Below are 19,408 nucleotides of genomic sequence, written 5' to 3'. Positions count from 1 at the left end.
AAAAAAACCCATCATCCCTTTCGAAGCCTCGTTGCTAGAGTAACCGGATGAGGCCTAATTTTTTTCTCTGCTGAAATTGGGGATTAATTTCTTGCGATGTGGCGCAGAGCCTCGCGTATCGGAGTGCCTGGGTTCTTGGAATGTCGGGTCCTCCATGTCACTGCGGGCCGGTCAATTCGGACCCAAAAGCTAAAGGAGAAACGAGAGACCGTGGAAATTCCCGGGCTGGAACCCATCACCTACTGGGACAGGATGCACTTCGAACCGGGCTTGGCTGAACCCAAATATCCCGTCTGGAAACGTGATCGGGAAGATCCCTTCCACCGACAGGCCCCCAAGTATGAGGAGATGCCACTATACAAGGACAGACCGTGTTATACCTTCCAACAGAGAACCAAATTGCTGGAAGGTAGGTACTGTACTGACCGGGAGGACATAATATCACAAGTAAAATCTATCATCAAAGTACGTATATGTTACCATATTCTTCCTTGAGATTCATTTTCTCGCAGGTATTTACAGGAAAATAAATACAAAAGAATGTATGGCAAAACAAAGACTGACTAGCAATCAGCTAGTAGACAAATTGCAAAAAAAACAATACTTGGAGCATGAGTTGTAGAGTTCTTGAAAATGCGTGTAGGGTGGGGAATCATTTCAGAGTTACGATGAGAGAAGTCATCCATACTGGTTCAGGAGCCTGATGATTGTAGGGTAATAGCTATCCCTGAACCTGGTGGTTTGAGACTGAAGCTCCCTGTACCTCCTTAACCTCCCGTTATTGCCATCAGGCAGATGGCAATAACGAGAAAAGAGAATGGCTTGAATGGTGGGGGTCCATGATGATGGGATGCTTCTTTCTTCTGGCAGTGCCCCACATCTTATGGCATAGTCCAGCTACCTGGACTATACCTTTTCCCACCCTGTCACTTGTAAAAATGCCATCCCTTTCTCTCAGTTCCTCTGTCTCCACCACATCTGCTCTCAAGATGAGGCTTTTCATTCTAGAACTAATGAGGTGCCCTCCTTCAAAGAAAGGGGCTTTCCTTCCTCCACCATCAACGCTGTTCTTCCCACATCTCTTGCATTTCACGCAAGTCTGCCCTCATCCCACCCACCTGTCACCCCACCAGCCATAGGGTTCCTCTTCTCCTCACCTACCACCCCACCAGCCTCTGTGTCCAGCACATAATTCTCCATAACTTCTGCCATCTCCAGTGGGATCCCACCACCAAACACATCTTTCCCTTCCACCCCCCACTTTGTTTTCCCCAGGGATTGCTCTCTATGTGACTCTCTTGTCCATTTGACCCTCTCCACTGATCTCCCTCTTGGTACTTATCTTTGCAAATAGAACAAAGTGCCACACCTGCCCCTACACCTCCTCCCTCACTACCATTCAGGGCCCTTCCAAGTGAGGCAACACTTCCCCTGTGAGTCTGTTGGGGTCATCTACTGTATATCAGATTTCTCGATGGCCACCCACATCAATTCTACTTCCCTTTCCCATTCCGGCATGTCAGTCCATGGCCGCCTCTCCTGCCGCCATGAGGCCACACTCAGGTTGGAGGAGCAACAATTTATTCCACCTGGATAGCCTCCAATCTGATGGCATGAACATCAATTTCTGGAACTTCCTGTAGTTGCCCCCACCTCCTCACCATTCCCCATTCCCATTTCCCTCTCTTGCCTTATCTTCTTACTTGCCCATCAACTCCCACTGGTGCTCCTCCCCCTTCCCTTTTTTCCATGGTCTTCTGCCCTCTCCTATCAGATTCCCCCTTTTCCAGCCCTTTATCTCTTTCACCAATCGAGTTCCCAGCCTCTTTACTTCACCCCTCCCCCTCTCCCAGTTTCACCTATCACATTCTATGTTGTACTTCTTCCTCCCTTTCCCCCACGTTCTTCATCTGACTTTTCATCTCGTTTTTCCAGTCCTGCCGAAGGGTCTCGGCCCAAAACATTAACTGTAATCTTTTCCATAGATGCCACCTGGCCTGCTGAGTTCCTCCAGCTTTTTGTGTGTATTACTCCATTTAAATGTGCTTAGTGGTAGGATGGCTTAATATAGAAAGTTAGGAGCAGAAGAGGGTTATTTGGTTCTTGTTATTGTTCTCTGTCAATGGCTGATCTTTCACCACTGCCTGATTTTCTTGCATGAGCCCTATATCTCACTCAACTGTTTATTTCCCTCCATGGATTTTGTTAGACTTGCTGATTTCCTCCAGTATTTTGTGTGTGGTTGCTCAAGATTGCCAGCATCCTCAGAATCTCATGTCCCATATCCCTCTAATCCCTTCAAATTAAAAAAAATCTATCAATGCCTGCATGAATATACTCGGCAAATGAGCTCCCACAGTCCTCTTGCATGGAGAATTCTAAAGATCCCTTCCCTCTTGGTGCAGAAATTACTTCTCATCTCACTTCTGAATGACTAACTCACTTATCCTGGGACTGTGCCCACATTCTAAACACCTAACCAAGGAAAACACCAACTCTCTTTTTTTTCCTTTCTACATTACCATGTATTGCATTGTACTGCTGCTAAGTTGATAACATGAGACATGCTGGTGATACTAAAAGCTGATTTGACTCAGTATCCACACTTCAGCTCTGTACCTCATCTCTCATTCTGAACTCGGGAGACTACAAACCTACTCTCTTCAATGCCTCCCAGTAATCAATCAATTGAATCTATGTTAGACTTCATTTATTGAAATTATGATCACCTTCAGATAGGGATACAGGGGCTTGGACTGAAATGTGGACTATTTATTCCCCTTCATAGTTGCAGCCTGCCCTGTTGAGTTCCTCCAGCGTTTTGTGTCCATTGCTCAAGATTTCCAGGATCTTTAGACTCTCTTGTGTTAGATAGGGAGACCTGGCTTATACACAATATTGCAGGAGTGATCGCACCAGTGCCATGTATAATACTTTTCCTCCTATGCATAAGTTCTTGAGCAATAAAAGTCAAGCCTTATCATCCACTTGTCTACTGTACCTGCACATTATCTTTAAATGTTTCTGTGTAGATGGATACACAGCTGTGTCTGAACCTCAACATCTTTCAGCCTCTTGCCATTTAAGAATACCCTACTTCTCCGTCATTGTTCTTAAGTGGATGACTTCACATTTTTCTACTTGTTTTAGCTGTCATCAATTCTGTTAACATGTCTATATCTCCCAAAGCCTTAACATTCTTCTCATAAGCTGCACTGTCTTGTCAGTTTTGTATGATCAGCCATTTTAAATAATATTACCGTTTTTGCCCCAAGCCTGTGCACCTTTGATCGACAGGTTGGTCATGAGACCATAACCCTCAGTGTAGAGTCTCTTCCTCTCATCAAGGCATATGTCATTGACCTACTCAGCACTGGCTGATTCACCGACCTGGGCCGCACCAAGCAGCAAGATGGTGCAGACTCAGTGAAGCTAGAAACGTCTTCAGATCAATGAGCAACATATGGAGAACAACCACGTACAGTGTACACACCAAGGTGAAGCTGTGCCAGAGCTGTGTTCTGTCCACACTCTTGTACGGGTCAGAATGCTGGTGAATGACAGAGAGCGACCTTTCCAAGCTCTCGTCATTCCACACCATGAGCCTCTGGAAGATCCTCAGTATTTTCCGACCAAGAAAAATCTCCAACCACACCCTATTCCTGTAGTGTCATCAAGAAGACATGGCCACAATGATCATGAGGAAATATTCAAGATGGATTGGGCATATGATGAGAAGAGAAGCCAACTAACTCCATCAAGGCAGCATTTAATTGGACCCCTGAAGGCCGGGGGAAACGCAGAAGACCAAAGACAACTTGGCACTCTACTGCAGAGGCAGAAATGAGGACCAGAACCATACCTGAGGCCAAGGACAGACAGATGTAGGACCTTCATGGCTGTCCTAAGCACCAGCAGTGTAAGTGTTTTGCCCCGTCTAAATCAATATAGTTTATGAACAAATGGGGCATAAGCACGATTGCAGTTGCATCCATTAATCACACCCACCCAACTCAAAGATGACAAACAGCTCATTCCTACTGTCTATTAAGCAACTTTCCATTGACGACATATTTTTGCCTGTTACGTACCCCGTAACAGGTTAAAGAACCAGCAGAAATGGAAAACAGCTGGGAGTCTGGTATTGCTATTTACTAAAGCTCATTTATTAGTAACTACGCAATACAGTAATATAAATTCAGATATGTCAAACAGCTTAGCAAAGTTCATGCATATATAAGTGTGGAAATATATAAAAACCAAGCTTCTTCAAGCTTAGGAGGTAAATGGATACAGTCTTACGATGATGGGTAAAGGGAATCAGTTCAGTTGTTGGTATTTAGTTGAGTAGTGATGGAGAGAGAGAGGTGTTTATTTCTTCAGGTAAGCAGATGCCGTCGATTCTCCGTTGTCCTCCGAAATCCTTTAGAAGTCACCGAATGAGACCACAACAAGGAGACCGTCTTCTGTGCGTGAGTTATCAACCCAGGCGAGGGTTGGACACACTAATAACTTCCCACCGGTCACCCCTTTTTCACACTGTGAGAGCCACTGATTGATCCTCCAAAAACCCATCTTTCTGTGGGCACAGCAAAGCTCATCCAGTGTCCAAAACCATGTGTGTCTAACAATCAGCTGACCTTGTATTTATCTCAGCATGCTGAACACCAGCTGTCCATCACGTAGCTCCTCCTCTCTCTTCGCCCCCCTCTCCCCTGTACAGCTGCACGCTCTCTCTCTTTTTAAAGGCACAGTCCATAAGGGATAATTCAGGATCCCATCACATGCCCCACCACTGTGCTCAAATCTCTTGCATTGCAGCTTGTCCATTCTATGAGTTACAATTTCAAAAAGTATGATTCCCTTTCCGAGTATCCTATTGTTATAAGCATAAGAGTAGATACTGGCATTTTCCCCACTACTGATGTCAGGCAAACTAGTTACTAGTTTATCTTTTTGATCTTTCCTCCTTTCTTAGTAAATGGCATTATATATTTTTCTCTTATATTCATGGGAATGGTACTACAATCTATAGAATCTTAGAATATGGCAACCACTGCATCCACTATGTTAATGGTTATTCCTTCCAAACTTTGTGATGCAGTTCACCCTGTGTTTGATTACGTGTGTCTATATATCTCAGAAGACATTAGCAGTTTTCTGTCCTATTAATTTTTTCCCATACTGTTTGTTTATTATTACAGGTTTCTTTTAGCTCATCATTCATCTTATGCCCTCTATTTCCAGGAGGTTACCCATGTCTTCTCTGAAGACATAGTGACAACTTTTAAAAGATGGTTGAATAGGTATGTGGATAGGAAAGGTTTAGAAAGATATGGGCTTCTAATGCTGTCAAATGGGACCAACTTGGATTGGCATGGACCAGTTAGGACAATAGGTCTGTTTTTGTGTTTGACTCTACGATGGATACAAAGTTTTATTAAATTCTTTGTCATTTACTTATTCTCAGTATAATTTCTCTAGTCTCCGGCTATAGGGGACCCATATTTGTTTTTGCAAATCTTTTCATTTTTTACATACTCATATATACTTCTACAGTTTGTTTTTTTTGGTTATATCTCTTGCGAGGTTACTTTCATATTACTTTTTAAAAATTTCTTGGTGATCCTGTGCTGAATTCTGAGAGTTTCCCAATCCTTTGACTCGCAACTTTGGCAATGTTATGTGCTGCAGGACAATTATGATGAATTGGTAATTTCCTCATCAGATCAGAAGTGGAGAGAGTGGGAGTTTCAAGTTCCTGGTTGTCAAGATTTCTGAGCACCTAACCTGGTTCCAACATAATGATGCAGTTATAAAGAAGGCAAGACAGTGACTATACTTCATTAGGAGTTTGAAGAGATTTGGTTGTCAACAAATACACTCAAAAGCTTCTATAGATATACTGTGGAGAGCATTCTGACAGGCTGCATCACTGTTTGTTATTGGGGGGGGTGGTGGCTACTGCACAGGACCGAAAGAAGGTGTAGAGGGTTGTAAATTTAGTCGGCTCCATCTTGTTTACTAGCCTACAAAGTACTTAGGACATCTTCAAGAAGCAGTGTCTCAGAAAGGCAGCGTCCATTATTAAGGACCTCCAGCACCCAGGGCATGGCCTTTTCTCACTGCTACCATCAGATAGGATTTACAGAAGCCTGAAGGCACACAATCAGCGATTCAGGAACAGCTTCTTCCCCTCTGCCATCCAATTCCTAAATGGACATTCAACCTATGAACACTACCTCACTTTTTTAATGGATATTATTTCTGTTTTTAGATTTTTAATCTATTCAATATATGTATACTGTAATTGATTTACTTATTATTATTATTTTTTCTCCTTTTCCAATATTATGCATTGCATTGAACTGCTGTTGCTGCACAACACACGCTTGTGATAATAAACCTGATTCTGATTCTAATATGAGCAGGGCAAAGAGAGGTGGAATTTCATCCTGAGAAATGAGGTATTATATTTTGGGAGAACTGGTGAGGCTAGGACATCCATACAAATGGTGGGATCATAGGGGCAGTGAGGGATAGAGACACTGATGTACAAGTCCATACGTTCATGAAGGTAGGAGTACAAGGAGATGAAGCCTGGATGAAGGATTGCAACCTGAAATGTCAAGTGTCTATTTCCCTCTACAGATGTTCCTGACCCACTGAGTTCCTCCAGCAGTTTAATTTTTTTTTGCTCCGGATAGATAAGATAGTTAATAAGGCATACAAGATAAATGCCTTTGTTAGTCTAGCATACAGTGCAACACCAGTGTGCTTATGGCGTGACAAAATAGATTTTTATTTAGTACAGGTGTCCCCCGCTTTTCAAACGTTCGCTTTATGAAACCTCACTGTTACGAAAGACCTACATTAGTACCCTGTTTTCGCTTTCAGAAGGTGTTTTCACTGTTACGAAAAAAGAATCAGTGCACGATAAAAGGCAGGGCGCGCCCCAAGCAGCTGCTCTCCCCCGGATTCGGAACTGCATTCTCACCGGCATTGCTTAAACACGTGCCTGTGAGCAGCCGTTAGCAAGATGAGTCCTAAGGTATCGGAAAAGCCTAAAAGAGCTCGTCAGGGTGTTATACTTAGCGTAAAACTAGACATAATTACGTGTTTCGATCGAGGTGAACGAAGTAAGGACAAAGTGAGTTTGGCTTGTGGAAGCTGACGAACACGATGTTGAAGAGGTTTTGGCATCCCACGACCAAAAACTGACAGATGAAGAGCTGACGCAATTGGAAAAAAAAAGGAAAACAATCGAAACCGAATGAGTAATGATAAAGTACGACTTTAATTTTGAAAGGGTACGTTGGTTTAGGGGATATTTGCAGGATGGTTTGAGTGCTTACAAAGAACTGTGTGATAGAAAAATGCGTGAGGCTCAGCAGTCAAGCAAGCCTTCCACATCAGCCACAGCAGACGACGAACCTCGACTTTTGACATCGGGGCGAGCAGTCATAGGAGAAGATGAGTTGCCTGCTCTAATGGAAACAGATGACGAGATGACACCCCATTGTCCCACCACCTCAACACCCAGGCCATGGACAGATACTGTACCGATTCACGGAGAATGCAACGGTAGCTGGGAGGTACACAGCACATCTTTAAGAAAAAAGACGAAATAAACATGCTAATTAATTAGGTGCTGCCAACACGTAATTGTCGGCCCAGATCAGAGACGACGCAATCGGCAATTGCCTCTGATCTGGGCTGACAATTATGTGTCGGCGGCACCTAATTAATTAGCATGTTTACTTCGGCTTTTTTCAAGATGAGCTGTGTGCCTCCCGGCTACCGCTGGACCCCTGCGTGCTTCGTGGCAATGTATCGGTCGGTGGCCTGGAGGGTGGGGGCCACTGCACCACCCCAACCTGCGACGATTCGGCATAACACACCATCATCAGTGTTCTCGGCAAGCTGTCTTCCCGATTCCGGTAAATGATACTACACTGTACATACGTTATTTCTACTTAATATAGGCTGTGTATTTTTACGTGTTATTTGGTATGATTTGGCAGCTTCATAGCTTAAAGGTTACTGGAGACCGCTTGCGCCGTGTTTTTGCCAACAGCGCTTGCGTGAGATTTTCTGCTGAGAGCAATTGTGTGAGATTTTCGCTTCAGCGAACAGTGCAGTAATGATTGTGGAAAAGTATTTCTACTTTATATAGACTGTGTATTTATCATATCATTCCTGCTTTTACTATATGTTACTGTTATTTTAGGTTTTATGTGTTATTTGGCATGATTTAGTAGTTTATTTTTGGGTCTGCGAACGCGCACAAAATTTTCCCATATAAATTAATGGTAATTGCTTCTTCGCTTTACGACATTTCGGCTTACGAACCATTTCATAGGAACACTCTACCTTCGGATGGCAGGGGTAACCTGTACTGTATACAGTTCTCTTTGCCACACGATGGAAAGAATATGAATTGTGCATGTGATACAGAGTTGATCCACCAGGATACTGCTGGGATGGATCATTTCAGTTAAGAGTGGAGATGTAATGAACTAGGTTTGTTTTCCTTGGAGCTGAGGAAACTGAGAGGGAGGATACAAAATTAAGAGGCATAGCTTTTGATTTTATTTTTCTTTCAGATACTTGCCCAGTTCCTCCTTGAAGGTTGCAATTAAATCCAGTCCTTAGTTCTCAAAATTAACTATTCACTATTTTAAAAAAAGCTGAAATATTTTTAGTTATTTTCCCCAATCATCTTCATTCTCTGTCCCCTAGTTTTTAAGCCTTCTGCCAATGAGAACACTTTCTCTCCATCTGCTCTATCTATACCCTCCAATTTCAAATTAGGTGGCATGTTTGTTGAGGTTACTATGGACAGTGGAATACTTCCCTACTGATATTTCCTGTTACTTTTGCTTAGACCACTCTGTCTAAGTTGAAGTGGCCATTACATTTAAGTTGCATTAGGGTAAGCTCACAAACGTTGTAGGTGGGGCGGAAAGGCGGGGGTTAGTGTGTGGGCGCAGAGACTATCAGGAATCAGAATTGGGTTTATTATCACTGGCATATGTTGAGAAATATATTCATGACATTTGCCAGTGGTATTAAACTGATTCTGATTCCTGATGGGCATCCTTAACGACGGAAGCTATCTATGTGAGTTATTGCCTTTTGAAGATGTTCTCGATACTGTGGAGGCTAGTGCCTATGATGAAGCTGGCTGAGTTTGCAATTTTCTGCAGCTTTTTCTGATCCTTTGCAGTGGCTTTTCCATACCAGTGATGCAACCGGTTAGAATATTCTCCATAGTACATCTATAGAAACTTGTGAATCTTTGGTGACATACCAAGTCTCCTCAAACTCCTAGTGAAATATAGCCACTGGTGTTCCTTCTCTGTAATTGCATCAGTATGTTCTGCCCAGGATAAGTCTTCAGAGATGTTGACACCCAGGAACTTGAAATTGCTCTCTCTTTCCTCTGCTGATCCCTCAGTGAGGACTGGTGTTTGTTCTTCGACTTCCCCTTCCTGAAATCCATAATCAAATTCTTGGTCTTACTCGTGTCGAGTGCAAGATTGTTGTTGTGACACCACTCAACCAGCTGATCTATCTCACTCCTGTATGCCACCTTGTCACCATCAGAAATTTTGCCAACAATAGTTGTTTCATCAGCAAATTTATAAATAACATTTGAGCTATGCCTAGTCACATAGCCATGGGTGCAGAGAGTAGAACAGTGGGCTAAGCATTCATCCTTGGGGTGCATCAGTGTTGATTGTCAGTGAGGAGGAGATGCTATTTCCAATCTGCATTCACCTCGTTTCCCAATGAGGAAGTCAAGGATCCATTTGCAGAAGGAGGTACAGAAGCCTAGGTTTTGGAGCTTGTTGACTAATACTGAGGATGTAATAGTGTTGAACACTGGACTGTAATCATTAAACAGCAGCCTGACAAGCATTACTGTTGTCTGGGTAATTCAGATAGAGAGCCAGTGGGATTGCATCCACTGTAGACCTATTATGGTGATAGGCAAGTTGCAGCAGGTCCAGATTCTTGCTTAGACAGGAGTTGATTCTGGCTATGGCCAACCTCTCAACGCACTTCATCATAGTAGGTATGAATGCAACTGGGTGAAGGTCATTGAGGCAGCTCGTCCTTCTCTTCTTGGGCACTGGTATGATTGTCGCCCTTTTGAATCAGATACGAACCTCTGACTGAGCAGTGAGAGACTGAAGATGTCTTTGAACATTCCTGCCAGTTGGTTGGCACAGGTTTTCAGTGCCCTACCTGGTAACCAAGACCTGAAGCCTTGAGAGGGTTCATCTTCATGAAAGGTGTTCTGACGTTGGCCTCTGAAACGGAGGTAACTAGGTCACCTGATGTTGCATGGATTTGCACAGTTGTTGTTTTGCCATGTAGGAAGTAGTTACTGGCAAACCCATGCATCCAATTCCGTATCTCTCTTCACTCGGAATTGTTTTTTAGCTCTAAAATAGCCTTCTGTAGATCATACCTGGACTTCTAGATCACTGATCTTGAATGCCACAGACCCTCAGCAGACTATGAATTTCCTGGTTCATCCATGGCTTTGGGTTTGGGTGTGTCCAGTATGTTCTCAAAGGCACACACTCATCCACACAGGTTTTGATGAAGTCAGTGACAATTATGGTGTATTCATTCAGATCCAAAGATGAATCCCTGAATATTGCGTAGTCTACTGACTCAAAGCAGTCCTTTAAGTGCTCCTCCAACTCCCTTGACCATATCTTCTTGGTCCTTATCACCAGTGCTGCTGTCTTTAGTCTCTGCTTACACACTGGGAGTAGAAGTACAGCCAGGTGATTGGACTTTCCAAAGTGTGGGTGTAGGTTGGCACAGTAAGCGTTCTTGATGGTAAAGCAGTGGTCTAGCATGCCAGATTTTGAATGTAATATAGTAATAGAAATAACCAGTGCCAAAGTAAACTGTCTGAAAGACTACAATCTAAGCATAAAACATTTAATGTAACTACAGAGATGTGTAATTACAAATCTTTTATGGGTTGTGCACATTGTCAATAAGTCATACTTCCTGTTGTAAAATGTATAGTTACTTTATATTAATGCAAATACTACAATACCAGAGATTTTTGTCGATATTTCCTATTGAAATTTGGTGCATCAACTGTTGTGATTCAGGCCATAGTGACTACATCAGATAAATGGGAATTCTATTACCATAATGGCACAGTATTCTGCTGACTAGCTGGCCATCATTCAAGATTCCCGAACAAGTATCTGTGAATAGAAGAAAATCTGTGTCCTTAGCACTGTAATGTCTTTGTGAATGTATTGAAATGTAGTTCATATCTTCAAATGGGAAGAGATTTATGGCAAGGAAGCACACTTAAGCTACTTATAAGTTAAGATTTCAAGTTCTCTGTGTCAATGTTTCCTTGGTCCAAAGTAGCCATGCTGCTTGTCTAGTTAGATTCACAGTAAGAACATGTACGTATACACACACACACATATATATACACACACACACACACACACAAAGATACAATGATAATGCGTGTTATGTGTGTTGATTGCCTACCATCAGGCAGAAGGTACTGTAGCATTAGGCCAAGGACTGTTAGGATGGGAAACAGCTTCTTCCCCCAGTAAACACAAAAATACTCTGCAGATGCTGGGGTCAAAGCAACACTCACAAACACGCTGGAGGAACCCAGCAGGTCGGGCAGCATCCGTGGAAACGATCAGTCAACGTTTTGGGCCAGAATCCTTTGTCAGTACCAGTGTGTTGTGAGTGTTGCTTCTTCCCCCAGGCTGTGAGGCTACTGAACTCCTTGCCTCCATCCAGGTCTCATCACGTATGAAGCGTCAGTAGCACTATACTTGTTTTTAACTTGAGTAGTAAATGCACTTTATCATTTATTAGCTTATTTGTGGTAATATTACTTCTATTTTGTGTTTGAGTTACATGTACTGTTTTGTGCACCTTTGGAGGAATGTCGTTTTGTTTTGCGATTATACATGTATATAGTTAAAAGACAATAAACTTGAACTTTAAAATAAGGTAAACTAAAAAAACAGATAGCACCACTGCTCTCTGCTGACCTCTTCTGTAGTCAGATGGAGAAGCATAAACATCTACATTTCACTGCTGGTTAAATTATCTTACTTTTCCTGGACTAAGTTAGATGGTTCAGAATACTGAGTGCATTTATTTAAATGCAGGAGAATGAAGATGAAGGGTTAAGTACAAGATGATTTACACCTTTAATTAAATTAATTAAAGTATATTTGAAGAGTTTTTAAAAAAATTCATTAAAAAAATAACATTATTAAAAATAGACATACTACTAAAAGTTTTTGAATATTTGAGTGCATTAATGTATAAAAAACATTTAAGCTCTGGAAATTTTGTTGAGTAAACTTGTGGACGTGGTTCAGCCTATTGTCAAAGTAAATCCAATGATTGTTCCAGTTAAAACTGATAAAATTGGAGTCAGCTAAAATGCTACTTCCAATGTATTAATATCTATATTAATAATAAATATTATAGTGGTGATCTTGCTGTTCTGTCTCAGTAGTGTAATTTTTTAAATGTTTTTATGTATTATTATATATTTATGTTTTTAGGTGTTAAACAAGCTCTTTGGCTGACCAAGTCTAAGTTGATAGATAGCCTTCCAAAGCAGTTAGTAGGCATAGCTGAAGATCCTGCATATCGCATGGAAGATCAGGATGAGCGTGTTCAGGCAGCTATCAGTCATGCTCGATTTTGGAGTGGCCCTGAAATTCGTCCCAAAAGAGATCGGTTTTGGTAAGCAAATATACTGATGTGAAAATTAAAGTTTTCTTTATTCGTATAATTCTGGGGGGGTGGGGTGGAATTGCTTAGTAAGTTATAAAATGGATGTCATCTAAAGTGGGTAAAATGCTAGGATATTTTCCTCTGGAAAAGAGAGACAATAGCATTAGAAAGTAGATCAGCCTGCTGAGTTACTCAGTGCACATTAACTAAATATTTTATGGAAATTTGGATTTTGTTAAATCATACAGATTGAAATACAGAAACAAGGAAGCTAATGAAATACCCTATAATGAATCCTTGACCTAGTGCAATTTTTTGTTTTACTTAACTTTTTTTGCATTTAACCCATAATCAGACTCTAACTGTAATCATGAACTTTACTAAGATTAATATCAGCCTATGCAGAGAGTAATAATATTTTATCTTCCAAGCAATCACACATATTAATTATTTCTTGCAAATCCTGAGTTTTGACATCATTTAAAGTTGATTTGATGTTGAAACATGTTAATTCTGTTTTTCTGGTTCCTTATGTTTTGACCTGCCGTAGCCAAGAGAGAAACATAGGGCATATTATGATGCCTGTTTTTTCTATCTTGCTGCTCATCGGGATTTGGACTAGTTTTGTATTGTTAATGTGCTGGTGAACTATCCTCATTGAACTTTTAATACCAACATCTCAATTTTACAACCACTGCTGTTCAAATCACATTATTTTTCATGGTAGCCTAGTGGTTAGTGTTAAGCTGTTATAGCACCTGTGACCCGGGTACAATTCTGCCACTGTCTGTAAGAAGCTTGTGCGTTCTCCCCGTGACTCCACAGGTTTCCTCCTGGTACTCTGATTTGAAAGAAGCTTTGGTTAGTAGGTTGATTGGTCACATGAGTGCAATTAGGTAGCGCAAGATTATTGGCCCAGAGGGGCCTGTTATTGTACTGCATCTCTAAATAAATAGTTTTTGATTTTGATAGAATGATCTATTTCGTTGTGTTTAGAAGGCATTTCCATGTGGCGATACCATAGCCTTTGTTGTTGACAAAGGAACTCTTTGAATGTACAAAATGCTGGGGCCACTCTATAACCAACCAAGGGTAGCCAAACTTCACACAAATAAATAGGTCATTTTTCATAAACTTAGTGATTATTTAAAACAGCTCTGGGTTAAATCTTTTGTATTTATATTTCATGGTTTTCTGTCAAAATTAATTCTGTAGTTTCCAACTCAATGGCAATTAAGAAGTTGTAGCAGTGAATTGATAGTCATTTTTGTGTTATCAGTGTATCTAATTATGGTTTTGTAGAAAGCTGTTATACTTTTTATAGATTTAAGTACCATGAGTTGAAAATATTGGAAGGCCCATTAATGCATTATACAGGGTGACTAAAAATTATATCTAGCAATCAGCCATATCCTTTGAGGCTCTTTTTTACTAACGTCTTTTTGTCAAAGCTTTTAGGTACTAATTCTGATATCTCCTCCTTTGGCTTAGTGTCTGATTTTGTCTGACTGCTAAGTATTTTGGAATGGTTTCTTATGTTTAAAAAAAAATATGCAACATGTAAATGAATGTCTTAATTCTCTTTCTTTCATTCTATTTTCAAAATGTGTGTGCTTTTTTGTCAACAAGCATCATTTTACTTTATCAAGATTTTTTGATAACTTTTATATCAACACTGGACAAATGTTTCTAATGGCAATTTTATATGTAATCTCTAAATTTCTCAGGTGTCTTTTAGCTTCCACTATGATCTGGAGATAATCACGTACCTCGTTGCCAGTATTTTGATTTCTCTTGAACATTTGCCCTTTGTTATTTATAGGAAATTAAATATGAAAACCTTAAACTACAAAGTACAATAATTACTCTCAACCAAAAACCTGAAGTTCATGAGAATTATCCTAGGAATAGAAGGGTTAATATGTGAGGAGTATTTGATGGCTGTGGACTTGTACTCGCTAGTGTTTAGAAGAACGAGTGGGGGGGGGGGGAAGAATCTGATTGAAACCTATTGAATATCAAAAGGCCTAGATAGAGTAGATATGGAGAACATACTTCCTCTAGTGGGGAGTCTAGGACCAGAGGGCCTCAGAATATAAGGATATCTATCTAGAACAGAGAGGAGGAGGGATTTCTTTGGCCAGAGGGTGTTGAATCTCTGAAATTCTATGTCACAGGCGGCTTTGGATCCAAGAACTTGGATGTACTTAAAGCAGTGGTTGATAGTTTCTTGATTAGTAAGGGTGTCAAAGGTTTTGGGGAGAAGGCAGGAGAATGAGGTTGAGAGGGATAATAAGTCCGCCATGATGGAATGGCAGAGCAGATTCAATAATTTTGCTCCTATCAATGTCTTATTTTCTTATGGTCTAACCAACTCTCTAGCTCGAATCACTTTTTCCCATTCTGTCACTCCCTGAAGAATAGTGCCTTAATTTTACTCTAACATGAGGAAATCTGGCCTACTGCGTTCACCAGCAACTTTGATGTGTGTTGCCTTAATTTTCCTCTAGCTCATTCTTGCTCATGTTACTTTTCTGGTTCTACAGCCCTTGCATCTGTTTTACTTTGATTGTTCCTTCTGCTGCTCTTCCTGCCATAAATTGGCTGCCATGGGTGTAATGTAGTTTCCTACACAAATTAAGATGACAACTGTAACAAAGTACTGTAGGTCTAGTATAAGATCAGTCTGTACCAATAGAACGGGGATATATTACAGAATATTTCAAGGTGTGCTGTTAATTGTGATAATGTAGGGAGTAAGACAGCCAACTTGCATAAAACAAGCTTTTTCAACTGGTGCTGAGATAATGACCAACAATTCATCACTGGTGATGCTGTTTGAACGATTATCATTATCCAGAAACTAGAACTTACTTGTTGTCTGTTTTTGAAATGGATATGGTATCCCTGAGGGAAGATGTATATTGGCTGAATGCATCATTAAAAAGAAGGCACTCCATTTCCTGTGTTGTACTGGACTTCAATCCATAACCTTTTCGAATTAAACTATTTGAAAGAGTTTGAAAACCAAGTGAAATAACCTTGCTACCATGCAACCTAGTTGGGACTAGATCAATTTGGCCCCAAATTAGCATGTGATGTACATAATATGTAAAATTTTCATGTTGATAGAATTGGGAATGTTGGGATTGCCAGCCTTCACAATTCCACTAACGTATTGGTTACACATAGAATAGGCCAGATAGGATTGACAGGTTTACTTTCTTAAAAAGCAAACATTATTGAACCAGTTAAGTTTCATACTTTTGACTTGCATCCTGGAAGTGATGGTGTGTGGCAAAATGGCATGAATGAGAAGTAACATTCTTCTTGACTCTTCTTGTGTTATTTCCTTTTTTAGCCCTGTACTGATGCAGAACCTCCTACACTTGTGCAGGATCCAGCAGCCTCAATTTCCCACACTTGGAAAAAGGATGTTGGCTGAAAATTACCGTATATCAGTAACATGGGAGAGAGGTTAGTCAGCAGGAATTTCTATTTAAGTTGTAATCGCTGGAAGAGGAAGGGAAAGAGCAATCTTTTTCTAAGTAGCATTCTCACGAACTACAAATGCCATGTTCTTCTGCATCTTCTTAAAATCGTTTTTGTCCGTTCATATCATAGAAACTGAAAATACATAAATATGGAAACTCAAGTGCACAGATTGAGAATAATTTGTGCCTGGCCTCTGCTTTTGTAAAACTTATCTAACTTAATCCAACACATCAGTATTTTACTTATAATCTTGAAAAGTTGTTCCTCTATGTGTCTAAGTTTTACTCCCATAATTCAGCCTGTCCAGAGCTTGGATGCATTTAAGGCAGAGGTTGATAAGATTCTTGAATAGTCAGGGTGTGAAAGGTTATGGGGAGAAGGCAGGAGAATTGGGTTGTGAGGGAAATATATCAACCATGATGAAATGGTGGAGCAGACTCGACTGGCTTAATTCTACTCCCATGTCTTATGGTCTTTGGAGCTAGAATAGCAGTTTTTCTAGACTATTGGATGCTATTCCCACTCAACACACTTTCAATTCACATTTTGTAGATGTTACAAAGTATGATAAATTTCCAAAGAACTAAGTTTGTAGGGAGGGCAGGAATTGAGGCCCTGGTGATTCAGGAGGACAGGATCCAGAGCCCCAGCAGGTATCAAGGGATGATAGGAACCGTGCCCCTAATGAGTCAGAAGGGTGTGCGGCAAAGATCACTTGGTAAGCCAGATGCCAAAACATTAATATTTCTAAATAGAATATTGGAGTTTTAGTACATATAATCTTTTTAATGTTTGAAGAGATTTGAGTCAAACACCTTCTGATGGTGTACTCCTGATTTTAACTACCCTTTTGAGTGAAACAAATTCTTCCTGTTTGCCCTCTGATTCTATTGCCCACTATTTAAAACTTGAGACGTCTGGTTATCAATTTATTGCCTGAAGAGTTTTTAATCCCCTCCTGTTTAATTTAAAACCATCACACTGCAGCCTACTTTGCTGTAAGTGCGATTATCTTCAATCATCTCATCATTGCCAAAATGATCCATGGTCTTATTCTGGTACAGATCCTTTCACACCTCCTTCAAAGTCTTATCACTTCTAAAGTCTGATCTCAAGATGGCAAATAATTTTCTAACTGTAGCTTTGCCAGTGGTTAAGTACACAACAACATAATGAACGTGAGCAAAGAGAAGGTCATATAGTCCTTTGAATATCTTTCATGGCTGGTCTGAAATTTGTTCTCAATCCTTGACTCTCCTATCCCTGCATTCCTAAACTATATTTTAGATATGAAGGCAGGAAAATGGAGTTGCGAGGGATAAATAATCAGCCATGATGGGATGGTGGAGCAGACTTAGTGGGCTGAATAGCCGGGTCTTGTATTGCGGTCTTGACTACACTTCCTGATTTAGCCACCATGATGCTTTCGGGTAGAAAATTCAAACCCTACAGCAGAAATTGCATCTCGTATTGTTTATGTAGCCAACCCCTCAATCCAAGACCTGTTCCACAAATACTCTTGTATACTTCAATTCAATTACTCCAAGCAATGGCAGTAACTGCAAGAAAATTATAACAAATTGATTTTCTTAAAATTAATGTTTTGAAGTTTTTATGCTCGGTGTACTTTTTTACTTTGCAGTAAAACTACTGAACCATAGAAACTACAGCACAGAAACAGGCCCTTTGGCTCTTCTTGGCTGTGCCGAACCATTTTCTGCCTAGTCCCACTGACCTGCACACGGACCGTATCCCTCCATACACCTCCCATCCATGTATCTGTCCAATTTATTCTTAAATGTTAAAAAAGAACCCGCATTTACCACCTCGTCTGGCAGCTTATTCCATACTCCCACCACTCTCTGTGTGAAGAAGCCCCCCCTAATGTTCCCTTTAAACTTTTTCCCCCTCACCCTTAACCCATGTCCTCTGGTTTTTTTTCTCCCCTTGCCTCAGTGGAAAAAGCCTGCTTGCAGTCACTCTATCTATACCCATCATAATTTTATATACCTCTATCAAATCTCCCCTCATTCTTCTACGCTTTAGGGAATAAAGTCCTAACCTATTCAACCTTTCTCTGTAACTGAGTTTCTCAAGTCCCGGCAACATCCTTGTAAACCTTCTCTGCACTCTTTCAACCTTATTTATATCCTTCCTGTAATTTGGTGACCAAAACTGAACACAATACTCCAGATTTGGCCTCACCAATGCCTTATACAACCTCATCATAACATTCCAGCTCTTATACTCAATACTTCGATTAATGAAGGCCAATGTACCAAAAGCTGTCTTTACGACCCTATCTACCTGTGACGACACTTTTAGGGAATTTTGTATCTGTATTTCCAGATCCCTCTGTTTCACTGCACTCCTCAGTGCCTTACCATTAACCCTGTATGTTCTACATTGGTTTGTCCTTCCAAAGTGCAATGCCTCATACTTGTCAGTATTAAACTCCATCTGCCATTTTTCAGCCCATTATTCCAGCTGGTCCAAATCCCTCTGCAGGCTCTGAAAAACTTCCTCACTGTCTACTACATCTCCAATCTTTGTATCATCAGCAAACTTGCTGATCCAATTTACCACATTATCATCCAGATCATTGATATAGATGACAAATAACAATGGACCCAGCACTGATCCCTGTGGCAAGTAAGAAAATTTGTTTCGTGCTTTAAATTTATTCAGTGCATTGCACATAAGTACTTGATTTGGGGGGTGGGGAGTTGGCAAATATTTTGTGCTAGTAGTTTCAGATAATATGCAAGAGGGTAATAGAAGCAGCCAGCCAATGATAACTAATTCACTATTACTTTGATTTTTTGGGGTTCTGGGTCCTATTATTAAGGCCTGCACGTATTACCCAGCCCTTGTGAACTGTTGCAGTTTTTCTGATGAAGGTACTTTTAGTTGCTCTTGGAGATGCAGCTTAAGAATTTAGGTCTAATGATAGTGTACAGTTAGAGGGGATCCTCTGTGTTCCCACATGAAAGATGTCCTGGTCCTTGGTGGTAGAGTTTGTGGAATAAGGGGGTGAGTTAGAACAGCCTTGGTGAATAATGGCAGTATGATTTATAAATGGTATGCACTGCAGCCACTGGCAGAGCAAAGGAGTATTTAAGGTAATGAAACAATCAAGCAAGCT

The 19,408-nt window shown here is 40.7% G+C and overlaps 1 protein-coding gene across 1 annotated transcript in view; it reads left to right on the top strand.

Moving 5' to 3' along the window:
- The first annotated feature begins 6 nt into the window (after window positions 1-6).
- mrpl37 (mitochondrial ribosomal protein L37) overlaps window positions 7-19,408 on the top strand; it is a 31,477-nt gene continuing 12,075 nt past the window's right edge. The window contains exons 1-3 of the mRNA XM_063063950.1: window positions 7-409; window positions 12,594-12,777; window positions 16,130-16,245. Of these exons, the coding sequence (XP_062920020.1) occupies window positions 97-409; window positions 12,594-12,777; window positions 16,130-16,245 (613 nt within the window). The 5' untranslated portion in view covers window positions 7-96. The remainder of the gene's footprint in view (window positions 410-12,593; window positions 12,778-16,129; window positions 16,246-19,408) is intronic.

The sequence above is a fragment of the Mobula hypostoma genome, chromosome 12 (genome assembly GCF_963921235.1).
Source record: "Mobula hypostoma chromosome 12, sMobHyp1.1, whole genome shotgun sequence".
Lineage (NCBI taxonomy): Eukaryota > Metazoa > Chordata > Chondrichthyes > Myliobatiformes > Myliobatidae > Mobula > Mobula hypostoma.
This window is presented reverse-complemented; position numbering and strand designations above follow the sequence as displayed.